The sequence below is a fragment of the Biomphalaria glabrata genome, chromosome 13, assembly GCF_947242115.1.
Source record: "Biomphalaria glabrata chromosome 13, xgBioGlab47.1, whole genome shotgun sequence".
Taxonomy (NCBI): domain Eukaryota; kingdom Metazoa; phylum Mollusca; class Gastropoda; family Planorbidae; genus Biomphalaria; species Biomphalaria glabrata.
The window spans coordinates 7,437,078-7,462,851 of NC_074723.1; the positions used below are offsets into that span (position 1 = coordinate 7,437,078).

Sequence of the window (25,774 nt, forward strand, 5' to 3'; positions counted from 1 at the left end):
AGATAGATTTAGATTTATTCTTATATACCAATGACTCTTATAGTAAATAAAGTAATTTAATTTAATTCGCCCTATTATCACATTTTTACTAAATGATAGTTGATAATGCCTTTTTATATCAATTGTAAAATTGGCGTTTTTTATACTGAATGATACTCCAATAAGACAATTTCGTCTCTTTTTCTGAAGATTTTCATGAGTTTTCAAGAGATTTCATAGAACATGGAAAATCAGGAGGCTGCTGTATCCCTGTTATAAGTTATAATGGTTAATTTAATAATGTACACCTAGAATTAGCTAGGGGAGTATGAAAGTGCGGGACCCACTGCGGTCGCATAAGTTGCAGCTGCCTAAGGCCGGCCCTATTAGACATTTCGTCTATTTCAAAATCTCTCTTTTAAATTTCTTCCTTTAGTTTTCTTACGATTTTCTTTAGGTTCCATTACATTGTCACCACATTCTATCATATCATTTTTTTCTATTTTGTTCTATATACAAATAAAACTCTGGTTTGACCATATTAATTTTTCAAACTATAATCATCTTAAAATTAAATTTAGTCACCTAATCAATTTTACTAATGATTTACTCTTTTTAAGCTGGATGAGTCCCATTGCTTGCTGTGACTGACAGTCAAGTAATAATCTTACATATTCATTAAATACTATTTGCACAATAAGAATGGCCTATATAGGTAAAAAAAAATCTTTATTTTCTTCACACTTTGTCCCTATTGAAACTCAAAACAAAACAAAAATCTTTTAAATTAGAATTTTTTCTTTAATGTCAATACCAATGTAAAATACAATTAAAACACTTTTAAATTGTTTTAAATTGCTAAAGGTTACAAAAGGCTTTATAAAAAGAAGGCAGAAGTGTCTACTGTAGGCCTACTAGTAACGAAACAATTGTATGAAATGAACAAAGAAATACTTGCACGTTTTTGTCAAATACGAAACTAAGATAAAGGTTCCTAAATAACAAATGATCATACATTAACTTTGTAACGATGCAGCCAACAAAACCGAGTTATAAAGTTTAAAAAGACAATCCTTTTGTCTACGTATAACCCTAAGTCAATCTATGAGTAACATAGACTTATGCAGAAGTTTATTACCTTATAATAGTATGTCATGGGTCCTCCTGGCGGTATGACCTAATAGGAGTTCGCTGTTTGCCCTGTGTGTTTAAGGACTGAAGGAGAGTTCAAATCCTAGTGGTAACAGACTAACAGTCCACATCTCAAACAAAATAGCCGAATTAATAATTTGTTCCACAAAATGAACGAAAAGAAAAACTTGAACTAAAGATCCAAACACTGAGGGGCTAAACATTCCTTGTACTTTCAGAAAGTTGGTTGACAACAACAACAACAACAAGACCCAACAAAGTCCAAAGTGTTGATCTGGGGATGACAGCACTGCAGTGCATTGACATGGGCTCAAGCATCATATTTCTCTTGGGCATGTCGCAGTTGTCTTTGTAGACACCAAGACAGGCAGAGTACATCATAACATGACCTATATAAGACTGTTCTCTAGTGCCTTGGAAAAGGTGAGCCATTGGACCTGTAAACAAGAGCCAAAGTTTTTGTTTCACCGTTATAGCCAAACAGAATAAATATGTATAAGGAAAATAAAAAAAAAAAAAAAAAGGTTATACGGAGCGAAGGGAGAGCACTGTTCAATCTCTGACATACCTCTCAATATTTTATACTTTATCTCCCTTTTTCTAGATAAAACAAAATTAACTCAATACCATTAATTGATTAACTAATTGGTTAATTTTTTGATTGATGGATGTGTCGTCATCGATAATGAATAATCATGCAAAATTTCAACTGGGAAGTGGAAGTTAAAAAAGAGTAAAAGAATGCCCAGCTACACAGATATAATCTTTGCAGTAAGTCACACGTGGTTCAGGTTGTACCAAATTTAAAACAACAATTAAATCTTAGATAAATGTATTACATGGTGATGTTTCGGTTCCGAGATGACGATACCACTTGCTCATCACTTCCTCTTCAAATCCACCACAAAGCCATTAAGTGGCTTAAGGAACTCAACTGGACTAGGCTCAGTGAGCGAGTGATGAAACAAGCATCCAAAGTTATAAACAACTTAATTTTACAACTTAATTTGACTTCAAAATTCTTTTCCCTTGGTCTATTTGCCTAAAAGACTAAATGCTAACGATGTCAAGCAGTGGTTCCCAAAATTTTGAATGTACAAAGTCTTTGTTACGGTAATTTCAGGGGTTAATTAAAGTGGAAATTCTATTGTGATTGTAATTAGCACATTCAAATCAATAATGAGTAGGTTAAACATGAAAAGTAAACATTAGGATATTACATTATTGCAATGGAAACAATTTTGACATTATTAGTAAGTTAAACATCATCAATAATTATAACTCATCGTGCTGATTTAGAACTAGTTAAATATGAAATGTAAATCAGGGCACGTAGGTCTATTTCTAAAGTGAGCATGAATACCAAAAAACTGAACCATATTCAACAAATATTTAAAAAAAACATAATAAAAGACTCATAAAGACACAAAGATTTAGATTTAGGTTTAGACTTAGGTCCTCCCGCGCCGTTCGGCGCATTGGGTGGCAAGCAGTCTCCATAAAGATCTGTCATTGGAAATGTCTGAAGCCTCCTCCCACCTGGTGTCCTCCATGAAGGTGTGACGCCAAGTAATACGAGGACGTCCCTGTTTGCGCTTTCCTCGTATTGGCCTCCATGTCATTGCAACTCACAAAGAGATAAGTACATTTCTTATTTCACATGCTAGGTCAAATTATAAAAGTGCTCCTTTTTCCCTAGTGCTTAATCAGAGCATGAAATGAGTTTCCTAATACTGCCGGGAAAATCAATGACTAGAAGACTTACTAGTAATATACTCGACTACATTAACACATATATAGGCTTTGAACGTTAGGAATGACGATTTTAATGTCATCTGTTTCTTTGGCCAACGATTAACGGTTCTTGTGGTCAGCACAACGACCAACCGCCTTACCTAAAGTCAGATACCCATTTGAGTTGGGTGGACTCAGGGACGCCATAAAAATCTCGAAATTCAAGAGCTAACCACTCAGCCATCGCGCCCATAAGATAAGCTGGAAATAAATACCTCTGGCATAAATGACAACATCTTCTCCTGCGTGTGTCTCCAGATTCATTTTGATACAGCCAGGTTGATGAAAACTGCTAGCTGAAACATCAACAACACATGAACTGAGATTAGAGACTCCTACTGAATCACTCTTTATCATACTGAATCACTCTTTATCATACTGAATCACTCTTTATCATACTGAATCACTCTTTATCATACTGAATCACTCTTTATCATACTGAATCACTCTTTATCATACTGAATCACTCTTTATCATACAGCGACCTCAATGCTGATAGAAAGTCAAAATACAAAATACTAGTTTTGACTTAACCCGGCTTTGCTTGGGTATTTTCATTCAGTTTTTGTTTTGTTTTGTTGTTGTTTGCTTATCTATCTAGTGATCTATGCTGTTTAAATAATTCGTAGAAATATCTATGTTATGGAGTGTGCGTGTGTGTTTCTATGGTGACGGTGGGAAGAGGTTAGCGATGGTTTAGAATGATGCAAGATAGGTGGCATTGTCGTCATTTGGTTTTAGTTAGAACAGACTCCAGAACGTGAGACTGAAGGGCTGTCATTAAACTGAGTTAGATTTGGGTAGAAACTATTATTACTAAAGCCTAGAATATAAATTTTTTCTCATGTTCACCTGATTTTGTCTATATTATAATATTATAAATAAATATATATTTAGTATTGTTCACAAAGAAGTTACCTAAGTTGTTTCAGCGGTTTAGGTGTCTACCAGCAGTTTGGTGCTACAAGTCAACGACGGGCAACAACAATATATATATATATATATATATATATATATATATAATTCTCTTCGTCGCTCAAGAGTTTGGACGAGTAGAAGAAGTAAAGAAAAGATCACTCTCTTATTTCTGCGGATAGTCACCCCAGGAAAAAACAAGAAGGGGGGGGGGGGAGAACAAGTATTCACCGGTCACTACGGATGCTGCCTGGTCTATAAAATTATTGCAAGTCAAATCAAAGCCGTATTTGTTCTCATGTTCTATTAATTAAATCATTTAGCGTGTCATAAAAATAAAGCAATGAAATTATCATTAATATATTCCAAAGGGTGAGCCTTAAACTCCTCTGGTTGTGTAGATTTGTTCCTCTTACAATACGTAACGGATTTTCCATGGCTGTCTGTTCGCTGAAATATCGCTTCGATGGCCTCGTCGATCCTAGGTTCATACTGTTGTAACTCTGTTCACGCGCTGGTATACATGGTGCGCACTAGCACACTGTTCCCGCGTTGATATACATGGTGCGCACTAGTACACTGTTCCCGTGCTAATATACATGGTGCGCACTAGCACACTGTTCCCGCGCTGATATACATGGTGCACAGTAGCACATTGTTCCCGCGCTGATATACATGGTGCGCACTAGCACACTGTTCCCGCGCTGATATACAATGGTGCGCACTAGTACACTGTTCCCGCGCTGATATACACGGTGCGCACTAGCACACAGTTCCCGCGCTGATATACATGGTGAGCACTAGCACACTGTTCCCGCGCTGATATACATGGTGCGCACTAGCACACTGTTCCCGCGCTGATATACATGGTGCGCACTAGCACACAGTTCTCGCGCTGATATACAATGGTGCGCACTAGCACACTGTTCCCGCGCTGATATACATGGTGCGCACTAGCACACAGTTCCCGCGCTGATATACATGGTGAGCACTAGCACACTGTTCCCGCGCTGATATACATGGTGCGCACTAGCGCACTGTTCCACACGAGACATGATGGATTCCGGCTTTGTTGAGAAGAACTAAGACAACTTCGCATCCTGTTGGTTTGTGTGAAAATTGTGTGTGTTATTTATTTATTCTTCCTTTGTTGAGTGCCTGCCTTAGAATTACAACAATATCTATCTATCTATCTATCTATCTATCTATCTATCTATCTATCTATCTATCTATCTATCTATCTATCTATCTATCTATCTATCTATCTATCTATACTACCATCCATCCACCCATCTATCTATCTTTATCTATCTATCCATCCATCCATCCATCCACCCATCTATCTATCTATCTATCTATCTATCTATCTATCTATCTATCTATCTATCTATCTATCTATCTATCTATCTATCTATCTATCTATCTATCTATCTATCTATCTATCTATCAGTTGATCAATACCTATCATACTCACCAGTTGTGTCAACACCAGTTAAGTTAGTTCTATTCGTGAATGGACCGTTCAAATAACCCAATGTTAAGAAAGGCATGTTATCCAGTGGACTTTCGATAGCATCCATATTATCTACCAAACCTAACAAGAGTAAAGAATACATTCTAGTAGCAACGAATAAGAGTGTCTTTGATAAACCAATAAATTAGATTTTTTTTGATAAACCAACAAATTCAGAGTGTTTTTGATGAACCAACAAATTCAGAGTGTTTTTGATGAACCAACAAATTCAGAGAGTTTTTGATAAACCAACAAATTCAGAGTGTTTTTGATAAACCAACAAATTCAGAGTGTTTTTGATAAACCAACAAATTCAGAGTGTTTTTGATAAACCAACAAATTCAGAGTGTTTTTGATAAACCAACAAATTCAGAGTGTTTTTGATGAACCAACAAATTCAGAGAGTTTTTGATAAACCAACAAATTCAGAGTGTTTTTGATGAACCAACAAATTCAGAGTGTTTTTGATGAACCAACAAATTCAGAGTGTTTTTGATGAACCAACAAATTCAGAGAGTTTTTGATAAACCAACAAATTCAGAGTGTTTTTGATAAACCAACAAATTCAGAGTGTTTTTGATAAACCAACAAATTCAGAGAGTTTTTGATGAACCAACAAATTCAGAGAGTTTTTGATGAACCAACAAATTCAGAGAGTTTTTGATGAGCTACAAAGAATCGTCCCTGTTATTAGCCAACAAACAACTGTGCAATTATACGCCACAAGTAATCAACATATTCATTTTTTCAAACTACAGAGTAAGAATGAATAAATAAAATACAATGTTAAACTAATGCATCACAAATTATAAAAACAAACAAACACAAAACTGATTCAGTTCAGATAAACTCTATGATAATGTTTTATTCTATAGAGATATATATGGTTTATTCAGAGATCTTACAAATTACAAATAATAAATATTGGGGATATGAGAAGTGGACAGTACACCATTATATAAGCTTAAATATCATAGCCTTAAATAGATTTCGTGTCATAACACAGACCCTGATATCATAAGCTTTATGTCTTTACAAAGAACACATTTCATTGGTTTCAAAAATAAATATTCTATTGAACGCTATATATCGTCGGTTTCATAGTATATCATAGACTCAATACCACATATTGGCTTCATAGCATATCATAGTCTAAGATCAATTCATTGACTTTATATCGCATCACTTCTTTAAGTTGACATCATTTTATATTTGATTCATATCATAGACTTCATATCATTCATAGTCTTCATATGATTTCACAGACTTCAGAACCTGCCGTAGACTTCATATTATATCAAAGTCTTCATAAGATTTAACAGACTTCAGAACATATGGTAGACTTCATATCAAATTTAAAACGTAATATCAATTAATTATCGTTATATCGTGGTCTTCCTAGACTTATATAATTGACTTCATATCTTATTTTAGCGTTTTTATAGACCTCCAATCATAGACCTCATATCATATTAAGCGCAGGTTTTTTTTTAGCATAACCAAGTCCTCAGCTATCTCAGTACAGCTACAGAAAAACAATATGGTAAGAAAGTAGTTTGCAAGTTGATGACCAGATGCTGCTGTCATTGCTTAGGATTCAGTTCTGTCATGGGCGAATACCTTGTGAAACATTATCTAGTCGGTTACAATTTCACGGGCCCATCATATTTGACAACAAGGACCTTGTCAAGGTAGCCTGAACAAAGATCTTCTCTCGACAGAAAGGCAAAATATATAACTTCAGTGCCGGATGTATGACAGTACAAGACTGTCTGGCTACGTAAGTCTTCACCCTGAATGGGGACATCCACATTTCCAAAACATAATATGCATACATTAAAAATGTCAGAAAAAAGAAGTGAGATTTAATTTAATTCACTATCATGGCATGCCTATTAAATTAATTAATTATATTTTCTTAAGTGCATATATATTTAAGCTTGACAATGGTAGGTGTCCCCGCATACAAATATTTGGCACTGATGAGCGGCAGTATCTAAAGTACTTAAAGGAACTCATAGTATCTAGTATGTTCATTGTGCTGTCTATGTAAAAAGTACAATAAACAGATCGATGGTCTTTAAGAGCGAGACCATTCGTAATAGAAGGCCTCAACACTGACCTGTAACGTCACAATCTGTGGGCAGTTTGGACCAATAGCGCGTTGCCACGTCGTACAAGCCTTCCTTAATGGTTGGTCTCGATAAGAGGGAATAACAATGTCAGAAAGTAATTAATTCAAATGCATCCAAGTTTACGGTAATAAGTAATTGAATGTTATTATTTAAAAGAGTTTCACAAATTGACTTTAAAATGATTCGGAATAAATAGAACTCTGTGCACTGCCTCCCTGCACGATACTCCGCACCATTTAGAACGTGACAAGAACGCACTGCTGATGTGGAGAAGCCATAGACATAAATAAATATAGACTGGCCGAAGGAAGTAACTTCATGTAACTTGATAACGTATATCTATTGTATTCGGATTTCCGAATTATGAAAAATTGCATGATCTTCATTCTTAGAGATTAAACAAAACACTAGTGAAAATATTGTAATACTTATATAGGTTATGGCTGAAATAGATATGAATACTTAACTTTTATACTGCTCATAAATGCTGTATAATAAAGTACACAAAATTGCAAGTCACAAATTTTCGTTTCATAAAACTCTTTAATCGGGCAGTCTATATTTATTTATGTCTATGGGAGAAGCCTTCTTCATACAGCCCATAGCCTGCCATAGCGACAAGAAGTAAGCAGATTAAGAAATCCAGTGAAAGAAGACAACTAGAGAAAGAGAGGCGTCGTTCGTCGTGCCTTGTAACTGGCGTGTGGACCTGGAGAGCCACTGGTGTTTTGTAGGTCAGGAAAGAGCAGAAAGAGTAGGACTGAGGACTCCGTGCTTGAGCTGAAGGCTCGACAATGTTTGTCACTACAATGAACATTCTTCCTCTTTTGATTTTTCTTTTTGTTAAGTTGCCTTCCTTAAAGCTGTCCCGATAGCCTTAAATGCCTAACTCAATCGCATTATTTACCTAAAATGTTGTTTCCTCTTGTAGGGTAGCCGGAGATCGCAAAGACATGGGAGTGGTCTGCAGTGACAATTGTCAACGTGTCATCCTCTGATGTCATCTCCGTTACTTTGGCAACTGTGTCAAGACAGTTTAAAACGTGACGTGTTTAAGAAATAACAGTTGGGGCTAATAAACAACAGCAACTGATTACAAAAAACAAGCAAAATTGTTTTAAGTTTATATTGAACAGATGACCTTTACATCATCTGCCCTATAGATCACAAGGTCTGAAAGGGGAACTTTACTTTATATTGAATTAAGGGAGGCTGCTATAAAACTGTGACTCTAAATAGGGTTTAGTGCTGTTGACGGTCGTTGACCCAAACTGCTGGTAGACAACTAAACCACTGCAGGCATATTATATTTTAACTTATAACATTTGAAAAAGCTTGAACAAAGTTCTTTTGTGAACAATACGAAATATAAATTTTATTACAATTTAGAAAAAGTTAATACTAAATTAAAAGAAGTAAAAATAGTAGACTTTAGTAATAATATACAAGATTATCAAATCGGCCCCTGAAGTGGTCCGCTCAGGTAGGTAAAAAAGGCAGATTTCAATATTTTCAGAAAAACTATCTGAAACTATGATTAACAAACTATCAACAACTAAAACAGTAGGCCTATAGGCAACACTTTCGACACGAGCTCGTCTCTTCTTTTTGTATCGACGGAGATAGGTTAGCAATTAATAAGTAGTGCTTCATATTATGTAGTGTGGAGGGTAGTGAATTAAATGTAAAGTTTTCTTTTTTGAGGCTTTGAATGAGAGATTGGCTCTCTACAAAACAATTATATCAATTCGATAATCATTTAATAACATCAGTTAGGCCAGGCTGACATTTAACTATACATTCATAACTATCAGTTCATTGAAACATGAATAATAACAATGTAATAATAATAACGACAACATTAATACATCTCCGTATCCCGTGGTACAAGTCGCTAGTCAAACTATTTAGTGTAATTGAATCACTTAGTTTGGATCAGTCATGTGATTACAATTTTAATAGATCTGAACTAACCATAATAAATATGTGCGATTAGAAAATATTTATACCTATTGTTATTTAAAAGCGCGTTTTCATGCTTTTAGCTTTCTCAAAACGCTATGATTCTAACACTTGTCTGGACTAATTGGTAAAGGTGGGGGGGGGGGGGGTGTGGAAAAGAAGGGGGTTTCTGTGTGAATGCAACCGTGAAAAATGCATTTAAAAAACGTGTTCACTCATGAATCAAGCCTTCAAGGGGGCTAACTCATCCTATACTACCATATCTGTCAAGTACGATTTCTTTGTAAAGATACTAAACAAAATAATTAATTACCAATAACTAATTAACTAATTATTTTTATTGATTCTTGTTTTGTCAGGTACAAGAAATAATTGTGCAAAAATTTCAACTTGATCCGAGATTGGGTGTGGAAGAAATAACGTGTACAAACTTTTTACCAGACAGACAGACAGACAGAGTGCGTTGATCCAAGCTTTGTTAAAAGATGGCAGATAGTGCGACAACATACAATGTAAACAAGGACGTGGACATCGACATGGACAATACCATTGACACAGAGACCAACTGACCAGCATTGTCAAATTCTAGAAGCTCTTCCAAAGCTTTCTTCGCTCCGTTTTCATGATGCCCGTGGTCGATCTTCCCACCTGGTCAAAGAGGAGTAAAAGATAATTTAAGAATGTAGCTTTTCTGCAAATAACTCTTCTTATCTTATCATTTACAGACGTTACTTCAAAAGAGAAGATTATTACGTCCTACGCGTATCCACGAGTTAATCTAGTCCAGTGTTTCACAAACTTTTTTTCCGTAACGGAACACTTCGCACATTCTGAGTATTTAGCGGAACAATTGGCTTTTTATTGAGAGGGATTAATTCACCTTGTGGCCTACTAGTCAATTATTCCAGTAGGTCGTGGAACACCTATTCAGGCTCGCGGAACAATTAGGGTTTAGTGGAACACAATTTGGGAACCACTGATCTAGTCATACATGTTGATAAAGGACCTAAACTCGGCCAAGTCGTTGGTTTTCTTGCCTAACTCAGGCGAAATGTTCCATGCTCTAATGACACTATGAAAGAAGCCCTTGTTCGACTTACTTACATGTACATACTTACATATGAAATTAGGAATGTGTCTATCTAAATATTTTATTAGTTTTTGTTTTTTTTTGCATTTGTAAATTATGGTTCGGCCTTTGTATGTATTTTTGCTTTTGCTACTTTACTCTTTGGACTTCTGCAGTGAAGCGTCTCAAAAGTTATCTACGTCATTTATGGTGTTATATATTCTAATATACAAAGTTAATTTCTCTAAACAGCTACCAGCCTTCAATAAGTAAAAAATATCCTTTAGGGTTTTTCTTGAGGATTTGAATAGCCTTTTCTGTCATTTCTGTTAGAGTTGGCTCAACACTAGATGGCAGTCTGTCTGCTTCGTAAGTCATGTGACTGGGTGCAAACAAACCTGTGCAAAGAATATGCAAAGAATTAAATACAAACAGAATCATTTCCCATTCAGCATAGAGCCTAAGTCTTAAAGTCTCAAGCCCAAAAAAAGCTCCGTTATAAAAAATAATCTTTTCAAATTCAGCTATTAAAATTCCTTAAAAATGTCTTATTAAAATTGTATTTTTCAGTTTTGTTTCACTAAATGTCTGTAAGAAAAAGAAAGTACATTTTCGAATTTTCGTTGTACTATCTCCAGACCGGAATGAGTGGGAAAATTTAGTTACCTGTACTATAACCCCGAAGGGCACTCCTCCACGACAAATGAGTGTAACAATGACCATAAAGATAGTAGCTAAACGGCAACTCTTGCAAAGTTGATTTGAGTTATTGAGTTAGTACTAGTTATTAGTATTCTATTAGAAAATGTGTATCTTGTACATTGTTCTGTAATAATAGCACTGGTATATTTAAAATATCTTTGTTAAATTGGGGATGTGTGGCGAGAGGCTAAGTACGCTTGAGCTTGGCTTGGCTACCTATGAAGGAGGCTCGAGGTTCAACACCCGACTTGAGCAGAGTTGTGTTTACTGAGCGCACAATAGCACGGAAAACTTTCTCCCAGATACCCCCTCCCCCACTGGTCCTCAAATGAGATTGGGCCATAGCGCTCTGAACATGCTATATTAAAGATAGTTGCGCTATAAAAAAAAAATTGTTACGTTGAAAGCTAGTCCTAAATGTAAATTATGGTTCAAATTTTAAAACTCTCGGACGACAGAGCTACAATCAGTGAAATAATTTTGTTGGGAGATTGATGTCTGACCAAGTTGATCCCGGCCTCGACGAGGCAAACTGCTACCAATTTTGTTTCATTAAAAAATGGGTTTGTAGGGATAAAAGACTGAGTGTCTAACATGAACATATGTAATATGACCCATGACATCGCATATATAATGTGTATGAAAGTCACTCTATCACCTGTCCTAGCTTTCAAAATGTTTTTAACCTTATTTTTCTTCTTCTTCAACTTTGTAATTTTCCTTAGAGTTATGATCTCTTGGATAAATGGGCCTATGGAAGCTCTCTCTATCTACCTGTCTGAACAAGCTTCTGTCTGTAAAAACAGATGAAATTGTTTAAACATTATAGATGGCTCGTATTTCAACACTCAGGTTAGAGGTTAGGCCGAGGACCGAGCACACGGGGGAGACTCCCCCATATTCCTTCTCTGTACCACATCAGGCGTACAGGTGTCTGTTATAAAAAACGGCCACTAGTGGAACGGTGTGTGGATAGTGGAATGTTTGTTGGGACTTTCTTCCATCCCTTGCAGTGCTTTGGACTCGGTCCTTAGGCACCCAATGGGGATTCTGTTTTGTTTCCCTATTGACCTAACCGTCTTCTCTATTGACAGTTTCCACCCACGTTGAAACCTAGAAGCATTGGCCGAACAAGAAGAGTTATCGGCCTTCCGTTTAGTTTACATACCACACATTGCAATCAACAGAAGAGTTGTTCTCTAGTTTGTATAAACAAAAAAAAAGTTATTTATGTTTCTGAATTTCACTTCAAACTTGATTCTTGTGCTACAGTATTTGTTTTAACATGTTTTATTTATCCAAATATAAATGTGGCGTCAGGAAGAATCACTGAGAAAGGGGGGGGGGCAGCTTTTTTTTTCTCTATCAACAAAATATAAATTCAAAGTAAAAAAAAAATCACCTAGCAAATAGTCAATTGACGAAGCGTCCAGTGCATTGAGCTGTTGTCTGGTATATACATAGTCGTGCTGGACCTTTCGTTCCATCTTTTCAGTCTTCCAGGCCTGTAGAAAGTTTTCATAAAATCTAATAAACTTAACGTGCAAATTAAAATTCATACTCTCTTATACCAATTTTACAACGTGAAAGGAGGTTTATTTAATGCCCCTGCTCATGTGGATGTGCGTAAGGGACCAATCACACGTGCGATGGCCTAGTGGTTCTGCTCTTGGTTTCCGAACCCTGGGTCCTGGGTTCAAAATCTCGGTGAAGACTGGGATCTTGAATATCGGTATTTTTAGGGCGCCCCGACGTCCACCCCACTCTAATGTGTTCCTAACTTTAGTTGGGGAAAGTAAAGGAGGTTGGCCGTTGAGTTGGTCACATGACACCCAGCTCGCAAACCGTTGGCCAAGAAACAGATGACCTTAACATCATCTGCTCTATAGATCGCAAGGTCTGGAAGGGGGAACTTTACTTTATTTTTAACGTTACTTTAATACATTACCCCCCCCCCTCATAATCTGCTTACACTATTTTATAAGATTCCCTTTGCGTTCTTTATGCAATGAAATTCAGTTAAAGAAAAACAGAAAGAAAATAATAAATTAAAGAAAAATGTGGATGCTGAAGAAAGCTGCAAGAAAATGACAAAAGAAAGATTTGAAAAAGATTTTGAAATAAATAGACAAAATAAGCTACACCAAGGACGCCACACCAGAAGATCACAGTTGCCAACTTAAGGATAAAATTACTTCGCGCTACAAGCTAAGGACCATATTTAACAACGGAGTCAACAAAAACGCTAGCTGTGGCATTCATACTCTCCCGCCTTGACTACTGTAACGCCGTGCTAGCAGGTATACCTGATGACAAAATAGCAAAACTGCAACGTATACAGAACAACGCCGCACGAATAGTACTTAGAAAAGCAAGACAAGATTCTGCTACTACGCTCTTGCGCACGCTCCATTGGCTTGCCGTGAAAACGAGAATCGATTACAAGGTCGCCACACTTTGTCATCAGTGTATATATAACAATGAGATGCCCTTATACCTTAGAGAACTGATTACTCCATATGTCCCCAAGAGAGCCCTGCGCTTAATGGACTCAACGCTGTTAGTGGTGCCACGTTTCTCCCTCAAAAGCTAAGGTCTGCGGGCTTTTTCAGTGCACGGACCAAAGGTTTGGAACTCACTGCCCATTGATATCAGACAGACATGCTATACCATTTTTAAGAAGAACATTAAGACCTACTTGTTTAAAACTTTTTTAGATTAGTTTTAGATTTCAATTGTCATGTTTGTGTTTGCCTTAAGCCTACATTTTGTTTGTTAACAGCGCTTTATAAATAAAATTATATTATTATTATTATTAAGGACCTTCAAATTGATTCTACAATGCTGAAAAGCGCATACCAATGGACCTCATTCACCAATCGTAAACAAATACCATTTAGCCACGTGATTCTCTATCTCTTCTATACAAATTACTTAATACACTAAGGCTGTCACGTGATACGTTTTTTTCGTTGGTTTATCAATATTATCACGTGGCTAAATGTTGTTTGTTTACGATTGGTGAATGAGGTCCATTATGACATTTTATTTGGGTACTGCTGTTAGTTTTATTTCCGTTTTATGCACACAGTACGCACTAAAAAGCTTGCTATTTATGATTTTTTATTCATGGATACAAATCTCTGTTACTCTTGCAATAAGTATGAAAAAAATTAAATCAAGAAGTTTCTGTTTTCTTTGATTCGAGGACGCTAAAGAGATATAGAATATAAAAAGTTAACAACAAAAATTGAATAGATGGTTAATTACAGGGAATTTCTTGATTTTTTAAAAACAGCTTTAAATTCTATTTTGTGTCTGTTTTTCCGGAAGAAGAAACAACAATAAAAACAGATATCTGTTTAATTTCAAGCTCTAGAAGCAGTGTTCGAACAAGAAGAGTTATCGAACCTATGTAACATTTACATACCACATATTGCAATCAACAGAAGGGACAGCGAAGAGTGAAACTGCTTCAAGTTTTGAAAGTTCATGAAAGAATTTTGAACCTGATACTATCGTGTCAACACATCAATGCATATACCACCCTGTCAGAGAGTTATTCTTTTTAAATTAGTTTCTACATTTTTTTATTAATTACTTTGACGAATTTGATTACATCGATTATTTTCTTAAATAACTTTAATTACTAACTTTGATAACGCTACTTAAATTGATAACTTTGATTGCTTTGTTTGATTAAGTAGATAACTTTGATTATTTGATTACATAATTTGATGACTTGATTACTTACTTTGATTAAATCCAATCCATCGTTTCTTAATCCAGGCATTGAGCTCATGACGGGATCAGCTGTTGAAGAATTTGTGAAATACTGTCGTCCACCACCAAGAATTACCTGGGCGTTAAAACCAAAATAGAGAGAGTTCATCTCGTGCGGTTAATGTAGTCCACACGGAACCATAAATAGTGAGGAAGACATAAAAGAAAATGATAAATGGATTTCAGGAATGGAAGTATTTGTGAAATACTGTCTTCGTCCACCAAAAATTAGGCATTAAAACCAAAGTAAAGAGAGTTCATCTTGTGCATAGCCATAAAAAGGAGGAATATGTAAAAAAAAAAAAAAACAAGGTCACAATAGAGTTTGTGTGGAAAAACAAACTCAAAATCGGCCTCCAAAGTGGTCCGCTCCGGCAGGTAAAAAGGTAGGTTTTAATATTTTCAGAAAAAAAATATCAGAACTAGAAACTACAAATCATTAACAACTACAACCTCATCTCCGTCGATACAAAAAGAAGAGACGTGCTCGTGTCGAAAGTGTTGCCGATACTGTTGTATTGTTAGTTCGATTAACGACTTGATACCTAAGGATACGGAGATTTATTAATGGTATTATTATTACATTGTTAATATTCATATGTATTCAATGAACTGATAGTTATGAAGATATAGTTAAATTCTAGGTGTCACTTACAAAGACCGCATCACGAATGAAGAGATTAGAAACAGAATTAATTCAGCGATTGGACTCCACGATCACCTGCTGGCCAGTGTCAAAAAACGTAAACTCAAACTCTATGGATACTATTAACAGTGAACAGTTTTAAAAATGGTGTATTTTTATGAAAAAAATATATGAATAGTTGATTTTAAAAAGTAAACTTTTCGCTTTCAGAAAAGAAAAAGGTAGCCGTTGCATTAGAACTTTGAAAGGTCTAAAATGTCATGACGTCGGATTTTCAATACCTTTTCTAGTTTATGAGATCTAAACAGGACGGATGGACAGACAGTTCACACAAAACTAATAGCGCCTATTCCATTTTCGAGGGTCGTTAAAAATGATGAATGGATTTCAAGAATGGAAAAATTTCATTATTAGATCTCTCAGTAAGTCATGAACTAACGAAAGAATTAGTTGTGTTTCATTCAATAACGTCACTCGCCCTTTCCTTTCAAGAGAAGAGCTAGGATAGGGTAAAAGAAATTTAGAATGAAAGCAACTTACATTAATATTAGGATAATCCATGATAAGCTGAAAGGCGATATCCTTGACAAGCTCACAGTTGCCATTCCCTCTAGGTGTTACACATTCCCAGTCCCTGACAGAAGAATATAATGAGTCGTAGACTTAAGTTTAGAAATCAGCTAACGTAATTTGAATTAATTCAGTTAATTAACTCTTAAGTGAATATATGCGGGAATTTGTACTGGTGTGTGTTCAAGATATAGATTTACTGACCTTATTTAATTTTAAGATTATTATATTTGAATTTTAAAAAAAGTAACGGTCGAAACAGAGTTTTTCTTGTGTGACCAATTAACTAGTAATTATTTTAACGAAAATCGTTAGAGCCTTTTTCGAGATCCGTCATCCGTGTCCACCCAGTGTTACTATAATTTTTTTTTACAAAGCTTATATCAACTCACTGTGTATATCTGTCTGTGACAGATCAAATTGAAAGTTTGCACAAGTATTCATTGGCGTAGACAAGACATGAATCAATACATAACATTAAACAATTAGTCAATTAATTACTAGTAACTAATACTATTTTGTTTGATATCAATAAGGGAAATTAATCATTCAGTTTTTACAGATATGGCTAAATTAGTAGGATTTAGTTCCTTAAATAATACTAACGCTATTTCTTCCACATGCATTCAACGATCAACTTGATACTTTAAACAACTATTTATTGTACCTAACAAAACACGAATGAGCATCAAATTTACAAATTATTCGCCCCGACGCCAACAGCATTTTTTTGCATTTTTTCACAGCAGAAACGCATTCTCCTGACATCTACAGCTCTTTATTCATGCTATTCAAAAAGGACCTTTTGAAAATGTTTTACTTGAGAAATATTCTAATATGAATTTACAGGCCCATACTTCATTGCAAATACAACCAATTTGTTCCTTGAAAAGATAAGATACCTCACATATTTAGATTAAGGCTTTGAGTATCGCCGCCGAAAAAAACAATTATTCGAAAAATATAAAAAAAAAAAAACCAAACAACAGCCATGTGGAGGCTTTTCTCTTGACAGCTAGGTGATCTGGGGGAGCGCTGTAAGATACCCCACATATTTAGATTAGGACTTTGAGGATCGCCGCCGAAAAGAAGATAATCGCAAAAATAAAACCTTGGGGGGGGGGGGGGTCGGCTAGAGCGAATAAGGAAAATAACTTCTACACCATTGATAGATATAATTGTAAGAGTGTATTTCTTCCTCTTAGATAACCTTTGTTTTTTTTTGTTTGTTTTTTTTAAAAAGGATAGAAAAAAAAAATGGATTGTTGAACGGATGAAAAGTTTGCAAGCCAAAATGAAGAATTGTAAGAAAAAACGGGGACTTTCTAAACTCGACACCTGATCCGTAGTCTTATTGTTTAACAGCAGAGGCGTAGCTATGGTGGGGGGAGGGGGAGAATTTAAAAGTCCTCCCGGGCCCCCACGCGAGGCGGGCCCTCTAATAAGTGTTTTTTTTTACTTTAATATTAAATATTACGCAAAATGCAGGGGCCCCCAAAGAGGTCAAGCCCTCCCTCCCGGGCCCCAAATGATGGCAATTTCCTAGCTACGCCTCTGGGCGTCATAGAGAGATGAAATCGAGCACAATAAAAGCCAATATAATTAAAAGACTGGATCATCAAACTGATTAGTTTATTTTAAAAAGAAGTGAAACAAATTAATTTAGGCTAAGCAAACAATACGTTCTTTGTCGTAATAGAGACCGTGATAGTTTGGATTGTAATTATATCTACATACCTATGGGGTATATGCGCGAAAGCTGCGGCTGGGGTGGCGTGAGTTACTCTGGTGGTGGTCACTATACCAACTGACTTACCTGCAAACACAGACACAAAAAAAACAAGCAAAATATAAAGATAAAGCTTATCTAAGGTGAGGTACCGCAAAATCACTTCCGTAGCTCTCAATATCGCAAGGTTTAACTCCCCTTTTCTATATAAAATAGTATAAATTAATTACCACTAATTGAATAGCTAATTTGTTAATTTTTGTTGAAATTCATGTATTGTTATCAACTATGAATAATTGTGGAAAATTTCAACTTGATTCGAGAATGGGAAGTCGGAGAAATAACGTGTGCAAGATTTGTACCAGACAGACAGACAGACTAACAGGGTGAGTTGATATAAGCTTTGTAGTAATTTAAAACCACAGTACGTTTAATACATTGATTGTCATCTTTAATTGATGCCTATAACTATAAATAATAAATAAGCAAAGTCCAAACGATATTTCTTGCTCCCTATGAGGGGATAAACCCAAAGAAAAACTCCCCAGAATACTCTCCTGAATGAAACGCGTCCTCTGGCTCTACCAGCAAGTAAAGACTAAGTACTGAGTAATCACACTTAGGGAACGCAAGGTGCTTAACTGCATAGCAACCATGGTATAAATAAACCACAGCATACAAGTGAACATAAAATAGTCTACACATGGGACCGAGTGGTAAAGAGCTTGAGACCGAAGGGTCTTTAGTTTGAATCTCAGTGGAAACTGAACTTCCAAACTTTTAGATCTACTGACCAGTCGACATTTTGACATGAGTTTTACATCATCTCCCGCAAGGTCTAAAAGAGCAACTTTAATATTATTTTGGATTTGAATCACTATAAAAAGAGCATTAAACATGGATATTGGATTCCACAAAAGGCTACTACCAAACTAAGAGACATTACATCGTTAAAGCCAGAACATTTTCCCGTCGCTTCCATCATTGCCAAATCATGCACAGTCTCTCTTGTAAGTAACCCAATCAAACCGAGATTTATTTTGTATGGATTGTTAAACAGCTTATTTTGTGAACACAAATACCTTCTTCTAGTGCGTAGTGCAGGGCACCCTTCAGTTTACTCTTATCTGTGACGCTCTTACATTCGCTAGCAAAAGGAACATCAATACCGACTCCCAGAGTAGCCATGTTGACTTTGACTCCAGTCATCATAGCAACAGCTGTGCCAGCACTATCTGGAACCTGACGGTCTACATTGTAAGTCTGAGCAATAAGACAAAACACGCTGTATTTAAATTAGAAAAAAGGTTAAGAAAAAATCAAATCCTAGAGAGTTCTTTCAAATCCATGAATTATTTCTTTATTATTGTTTCCCGAAAAATAAAAAATAAATCTTTTTTTCAGTTTTATCATTCCTTTATTTTTATTTTTCATTTAATGTTTCAATTTTCGTTTCAACAACCAGTGACCATAAATAAATAAATAAACAAGGTTACAAAGACAGTTTGTGTGGAAACACGTGCCAGGTAAGGAAATTGTTCAAACCTTAGAAAGTGTCAGGTTAGGAAATTGTTCAAACCTTAGAAAGTGTCAGGTTAGGAAATTGTTCAAACCTTAGAAAGTGCCAGGTAAGGAAATTGTTCAAACCTTAGAAAGTGCCAGGTAAGGAAATTGTTCAAATGTCAGTTTGTTCTCTTCTCCACTCTTGCCCTTCTTTTGACCTTGATAAATTCTACCAGCAGTGATGGTGGACAGCCCCATACCATCACCAATCATCAGAATAAGGTTGTGTGCTTTTTTGAAATTCGGTTTAGTCTGCCAGATAGATTGTATCCCATCTTTCCCATCTTGCAGCCAAAAGTCTTTTTCTGAGAACAAAGTTAGACTGCATTGTAAGACACTAAACTAAATCATTTTCATTAGTTAACAAAAATTCTGACTCTGAAACATATAGTTTCTGATTAAAACACGTCAATGGATCTTAATATTAAATGTAAGAAAAGTACCCTTGCTTATAATAACACTTGGATTCTTCTTGGTCGACTATTTCAATAGTTTGTAAAACATTTGATGATTACAAATACTTTTCGTCAATTTCCGAAAGTTAAAATATATACATATATATCCCCCCCCCCCAAATGTCTTGTATATTTTGAAACCCGATCTTGAATTATTGAACATTTAAATTATCCTGGTTCAATTTTATTTCGACCAATTCCAGCCCCCCCCCCTTTCCCTGCCATAACCTTTCAAATATGAGCTTTAGTTTCATTCTTAAAATACCACATTGAAAAGCTACTGAGTTCATCTTCTGTTTGTTAAAAACCTCGTGCGCACATACACACACGCCAACACACACACATACACACACAAAGCCGTCATCTAGTTTTTTTTAGCCAATTTACTCTGTCTAACTATTTTTGATTTAAATGAAAGTTATATTTAGATGTTTAATTTACATTAGATTTAGAATCTACTTACTTTCATTCATTGCTAATGTATTATTTATTAGACCTAGCACTGCCAAAAGCCAAATCATGTTGCCTCATTGGACACTGAAATAATGGAGAAAACTAACTAATTTAAAACAATACTTTAACCAAAAAAAAAAATACTGTAAAAAACAAACATCCTGTGGCATTTTACGTCTCGAGAGACGATCTTTTCCCTTTGCAACTTCTTGTGTGACTAAAGAGGCCAATCCTTGATACACAGCTGCGATCGCAGGTTGGGCATATATAATCACCAGGCGCCGTTGCATTTTCACCCTTCTTTCTGCTTCTGTTGTGAATGACATCTGCAATCCGTGACCCTTCCTTTATGCTCTCTCTCCATGTGGATCTGTCCAGTGCCACCTCTTCCCAGTTGCCAGTGTCGATTTTGAACAAACATACAAAGATAATATTAAGTGTAGTAGTATCAATTAGTTTGAATCAGTCATGTAATTAAATTTATAATAGATCTAGACTCTCAACGAATAGAAATCGTTTTTGTTTAGCACAGTTTCATTGTTTCAACTTTCTCAATACGCAATGTTCCGATCACTTGTCTGGACCAGTTGGAAAGGGATGGGGGTAGGTGAGAAAGAAGGATGTATCTATTTTCATAAACTCCATGGCACAGGGTTACAGTAATGTCTTAAGGAAACTGTTCGAATTCAAGTAGCCTACTTTTTTTAAAAAATAAATACATTTAAAAATCACCCAGATACAATAAAATTGATTTAAACATTTTTATCAATGAAACAATAAAAGATAATAATAATAATAATATTTATAAAGCGCTGTTAACAAAGAAAATGTAGGCTCAAGGCGCTGTGATAACATTACAAACATAAACACGAGAGCTGAAGTGACAAACTAATCTAAAAAAATTAAAACAGTTAGGTCTTAATGTTCTTCTTGAAATTAGTGTAGCATGTTCTCTGTCTGAGAACAATGGAGAGTGAGTTCCAAACATTTGTGCCGTGCACTGAAAAAGCCCGCAGATCGTAGCTTTTGAGGGAGAAACGTGGCACCACTAGAAGCGTTGAATCCATTGAGCGCAGGGCTCTCTGGGGGGACATATGGAGTGATCAGTTCGCTAAGGTACAAAAAGGTAGATAAAAGAAATACAACTTTTGTGGACAAACGTATACATTCCATATAAAGGTATAAAGGTATAACCTCGGTCTTATTATCCAAAGCTTAATGTAAAAGAAATGACTTCTTCAAAACTTTCAAAACATAAACCAATCAGAATAGGCCTACTGATCATAGGATGTAGAATTTGGTGTCCATTTCTACACAACATTGCTGACTACAGTCTACATTGAACTAGGAGTAAATTGTTAAATGTATGAAAAGAAGGCAGCCAAAAGAATCGTCCTAATCTCTGGATTGTAGGCCTACCGTTCTAAATGAAACTCGAAAGAATAGTCTATTTACAGTGAACTGAAACAAAACGAAATTAAATTAACAGTTTAATTTTTTGGGCTAAATTTTATCAAATTATGAACTTTTTTTCCCCAATACTTCACTGTTTTGTTTGTTTTAAAATTATAAATACATCTTTTTTTTTTTTTTTTTTGTGCGTGTCAATATGTTACATGTTGAAGCGTTAGCGAATTTAAAGAAAAAAATAAAAAGGTTAGATATCATTTTAACATTACGAAGGAATAGCTGTAATGCTTATTTCGTAACGTCTGTATTTTATTAGATAATTTAAGATTTAGAGTTTTTTTTCTCTTTCAAATAAATCGAGAGACATTATTACTCTTCCTTATATAAAGAATAATAAATTGCCTTTGTGATGCGATAGTGCATGATATTGTTGTCTTGCGTTAGCTACAAGACCTAAATGCAAGGAGAGACAACCTTAGAACACATCGTGGATATTCTTTTTTTATATCATTATTCACAACACTCATGATAATTTTTGTGCAGTTTTTAAATAATAAACAATAAGCAACATTAGAAAACTAAAAAAATCATTATCATTTGACCACTTTTACTTCTAACGTATAACCTTCATTTTATTAATAATAAACCAAAAGGGCACGATACTATAGCTGGACAATTTGTTTAACCAATATTCATAAATGTTGAATATTGAAAGATTGCGCAGAACAGAGATTAATTCACGTTACTAAAGCAAAATCTTAAATAGTCCGTTCAATCAAAACAAAATAATAAAGAAAAATGTTTCTCACACTTTTTTTTACAACTTTTTAAATCCATTTTTCATCAATCCGTCAACTAAAGTTATCGTTCATCGCTATTAAGTCGTATGTCTACAATACACTACATAATATCTTTAAATAAAAAATAATTACATTATAATTGCTATCATATTCAAATTTGCCTGCGATTAAAAACAAAAACAAAAATTTGCAACGAAAGAAAAAAAAAACAAGATGGCTTGAGCTATGTGTATCTTAATTGACCTACTTAACTCTAAAACAATCGTGGGACTCCCAAGACAGGATTACATATTTCACATTACCTTTCATCTTATGTTATCAATATTTATTATTGATAATCTTTGCGTTCATATTTCACACGCGCAAAACCACTTTTAAAATTAAAAATGAAATAATATAATAAAATATTCGCTTTTTTTTTTTTATTGCCTAGTCACACTTTTTATAAACTAAAATAAATGAAAAAATAAAATAAATATAAAGATTCCTTAGCAAATGTAAAATGTAAATACATGTATTTTAGGCCTATAATTTTTTTTTTATTGTAACGATGAAAACATAGACTATTAGCATATTATTTTTTTTTTACCTAGAATCTAGATCTTTATTTAAGATGATGACAAGTCGACTTATCCAAAGTACTGCTTTATATTTCTCGTATACAAATATAAAGGGGTGGGGTTGAGCTATCTCTATCGAGACATTTTTTGTGTGTGTGGCTCAGTTTGTGTGTGTGTGTGGGGGGGATTGGAGGTAAAGAGCTGAACAAATAAAAATAAACAAATAACGCTTTACATCCACAATAACAATATTTTCTGAAAGGAATTCACAATCGGGAGTGAATACAATAGTGCCCTAATGTCTATTACCACCGATACATTCATGAAATGTGATCTTGTCAACGTGGGAGCAGACGACTTGAGGGAAACCATAACGAGCTACTTTGTCAGTGAATCACCGGGTGGGTAGCTGTTGGACACATCTTCAAAGACTTGTGGGAGTATTCTGGTGAAATCTCTCAAGAATAAGCTCCAGGCGGTGTCTATTGGATAATGTGCATCGTGTTAAAAATTGAGAGACCTCAGAAGAAATTTTTATTAATGTATCGTCTGTAATAAAAAAAAGTATCAAAACAATTATGAATCATGAATCAATATGTCAGTTTTATATTATAGATTATCTTCCTTAAAGATTGACAATGGGATTGACAATATGTGTCTTTGATGTCTGCATTAAAACAGGCGATGTGGGGACCTTTGTTCCAATGAGAATTGAGGAGTTTGTTCTATACTTTTCATATGTTCCATCAGAAATGAAGATTATTAAGTCATAGCCAGGAGATGGTAGTGGGCAGGGTTATAACTCGGGACCATCATGATGACAGCCCGAAGCGCATACCGCACTGAAATCAGATGCAATATCGCATGGCCTACTTTTTTTTTTGAGCCCCCATGCTCACCATACCTTTTTATCACCTCCCCTCGACACACACACACACACACACACACACACACACACACACACACACACGAGACTCTTTTAGCAAACATACACACAAAAATTGTCGTAACTAGGGTATTTCATGTCCAGTGCAGCAGATTTTTTTACCCCCCCCCCTTTCTCCCGTAAAAGGAAATAAGACGCCGAACTATTTTTTTTTCAAAACAATGCTTATTACAAAGTTTAGTGTTACGAACAATTTTACTTTCTCACCCCCTCTCCCAACTACCAGCTGTAGGATCCGCCAGCGTGTTCCGGAGCCTCTGCTCTCGTAGCCCCGGCTCCAATCGTTTTCTGCATTATGAACTAATAAAAATGAGATAGAAATGTATTATACTGGCGTCTACAGCGCTAATTCACCATAGAAAAATGCAGCACAGGCCAATACTGGAGTTGGAGGAACTTTTTAGGCTCATATTTTTTAAAATTACATTGTTCTAAAGTTTAGCTTATTCGGACATTGTGGTGAAAAAAAAAAACATCTTCAAAGCTATTTTCAAGCGATGAGATAACGGTCATTGATCAGGGAAACCATTAAAAAAAAAGAAATTAAAAAAAAAAGACTTAGAAAAAAACAAAGCGTATATTTATAGTTGTATTATATAAATCATATAGTTTAGATATATTTATAGTTGTATCATATAGTTTAGATCAGTCATGTAATGGAATTTATAATAGACTAACAATAATGAAGCATTTATTTTTAAAAGAGGGGGGGGGATACGACTTAAGCCTCCTCAAGCCGACATTGTAACCACTCTGCTAGTAAAATTCTTATGAACATAGAAGATTGTAGGCTATAGTTATCTATTGTTTTTATAGTCTCCTCATATTTTGATGTTTGTTTTCACTAAGACTGAGACGACGACCTGTATAGAGGAATAATTCAACTTATACCACCACTTCAAATAAGTACAATATCTTTCCCTTGTTCGAGATATCAAACAAAATAAAGAATAATATTTTAACTGTTTTTTTTTTTTTATTATGGTTTTGTCTGGTTAAATAATAATTGAGCAAAATTTTAGCTTCGTCCGAGATTGGGTGTGAGAGTAATAACGGAGTCCCTGTATTTTGACATTATATATGACATGAGATAATTTTCTTAATAAATATTAGTCTAAAGTCTAATGTGTGGAATACATGCAACATGATCACTTATTTACATAACAACATGAAGAGCAAGATAACTTGGCAGTGGCCTAACACTTAATGCAAAAAAAAAATTTGGACACTTATTTGGTGGCCCTCTTCAAGTGGGGGCCCAGGGAAATCTTCAAATTTGGAGTCCCACCCTAGCTACGCCAATACAACTTCTCTTATTAAAGCCCGACCCTCCACTCCAGTATTTTTCACCTCCCGGAATGATTCTCTTATTGTCAGTCATATACTGATGTAGGTCAGTGCAGACAATTTTTGATTGTCGTAAGGCTATATCTAATAATCTCTTGTTCTTTCTTTTTCCTTTTTTATGCAAAAAAAAGTTGTTTTGTTGCAAAACACACAATTTGGCTTGTGAATTTAATGGTTTATAGATCTAGATCTAGAGTCTACAAATTATATGATAAAAAATAGCATCAGCAGTAATAAAAATTATTTTGTTTACGACAAACACTGCATTTGCATTATGAACTTAAAATAAAA

General features: G+C 35.1%; 1 protein-coding gene across 2 annotated transcripts; it reads right to left on the reverse strand.

The window, feature by feature from the left end:
• Positions 1–887: 887 nt before the first annotated feature.
• On the reverse strand, positions 888–23,296 carry LOC106056082 (alkaline phosphatase-like). 2 transcript variants are annotated; one of them, XM_056008894.1, is made up of 14 exons: positions 23,220–23,296; positions 20,431–20,504; positions 19,597–19,817; positions 19,032–19,212; positions 17,958–18,036; positions 16,191–16,284; positions 14,976–15,080; positions 12,624–12,726; positions 10,780–10,917; positions 10,021–10,098; positions 8,396–8,509; positions 5,315–5,434; positions 3,141–3,221; positions 888–1,568 (listed from the first exon to the last, which is right to left on the reverse strand). In XM_056008894.1, the coding sequence occupies exons 2-14, from the start codon at positions 20,486–20,488 to the stop codon at positions 1,327–1,329; spliced, it is 1,614 nt and encodes a 537-aa protein (XP_055864869.1). In that variant the 5' UTR covers positions 20,489–20,504; positions 23,220–23,296; the 3' UTR covers positions 888–1,326. The 2 variants fall into 2 exon arrangements, with proteins under 2 accessions (XP_055864869.1, XP_055864870.1); XM_056008895.1 differs by lacking the exon at positions 23,220–23,296 and adding an exon at positions 22,933–22,978.
• Positions 23,297–25,774: the final 2,478 nt, after the last annotated feature.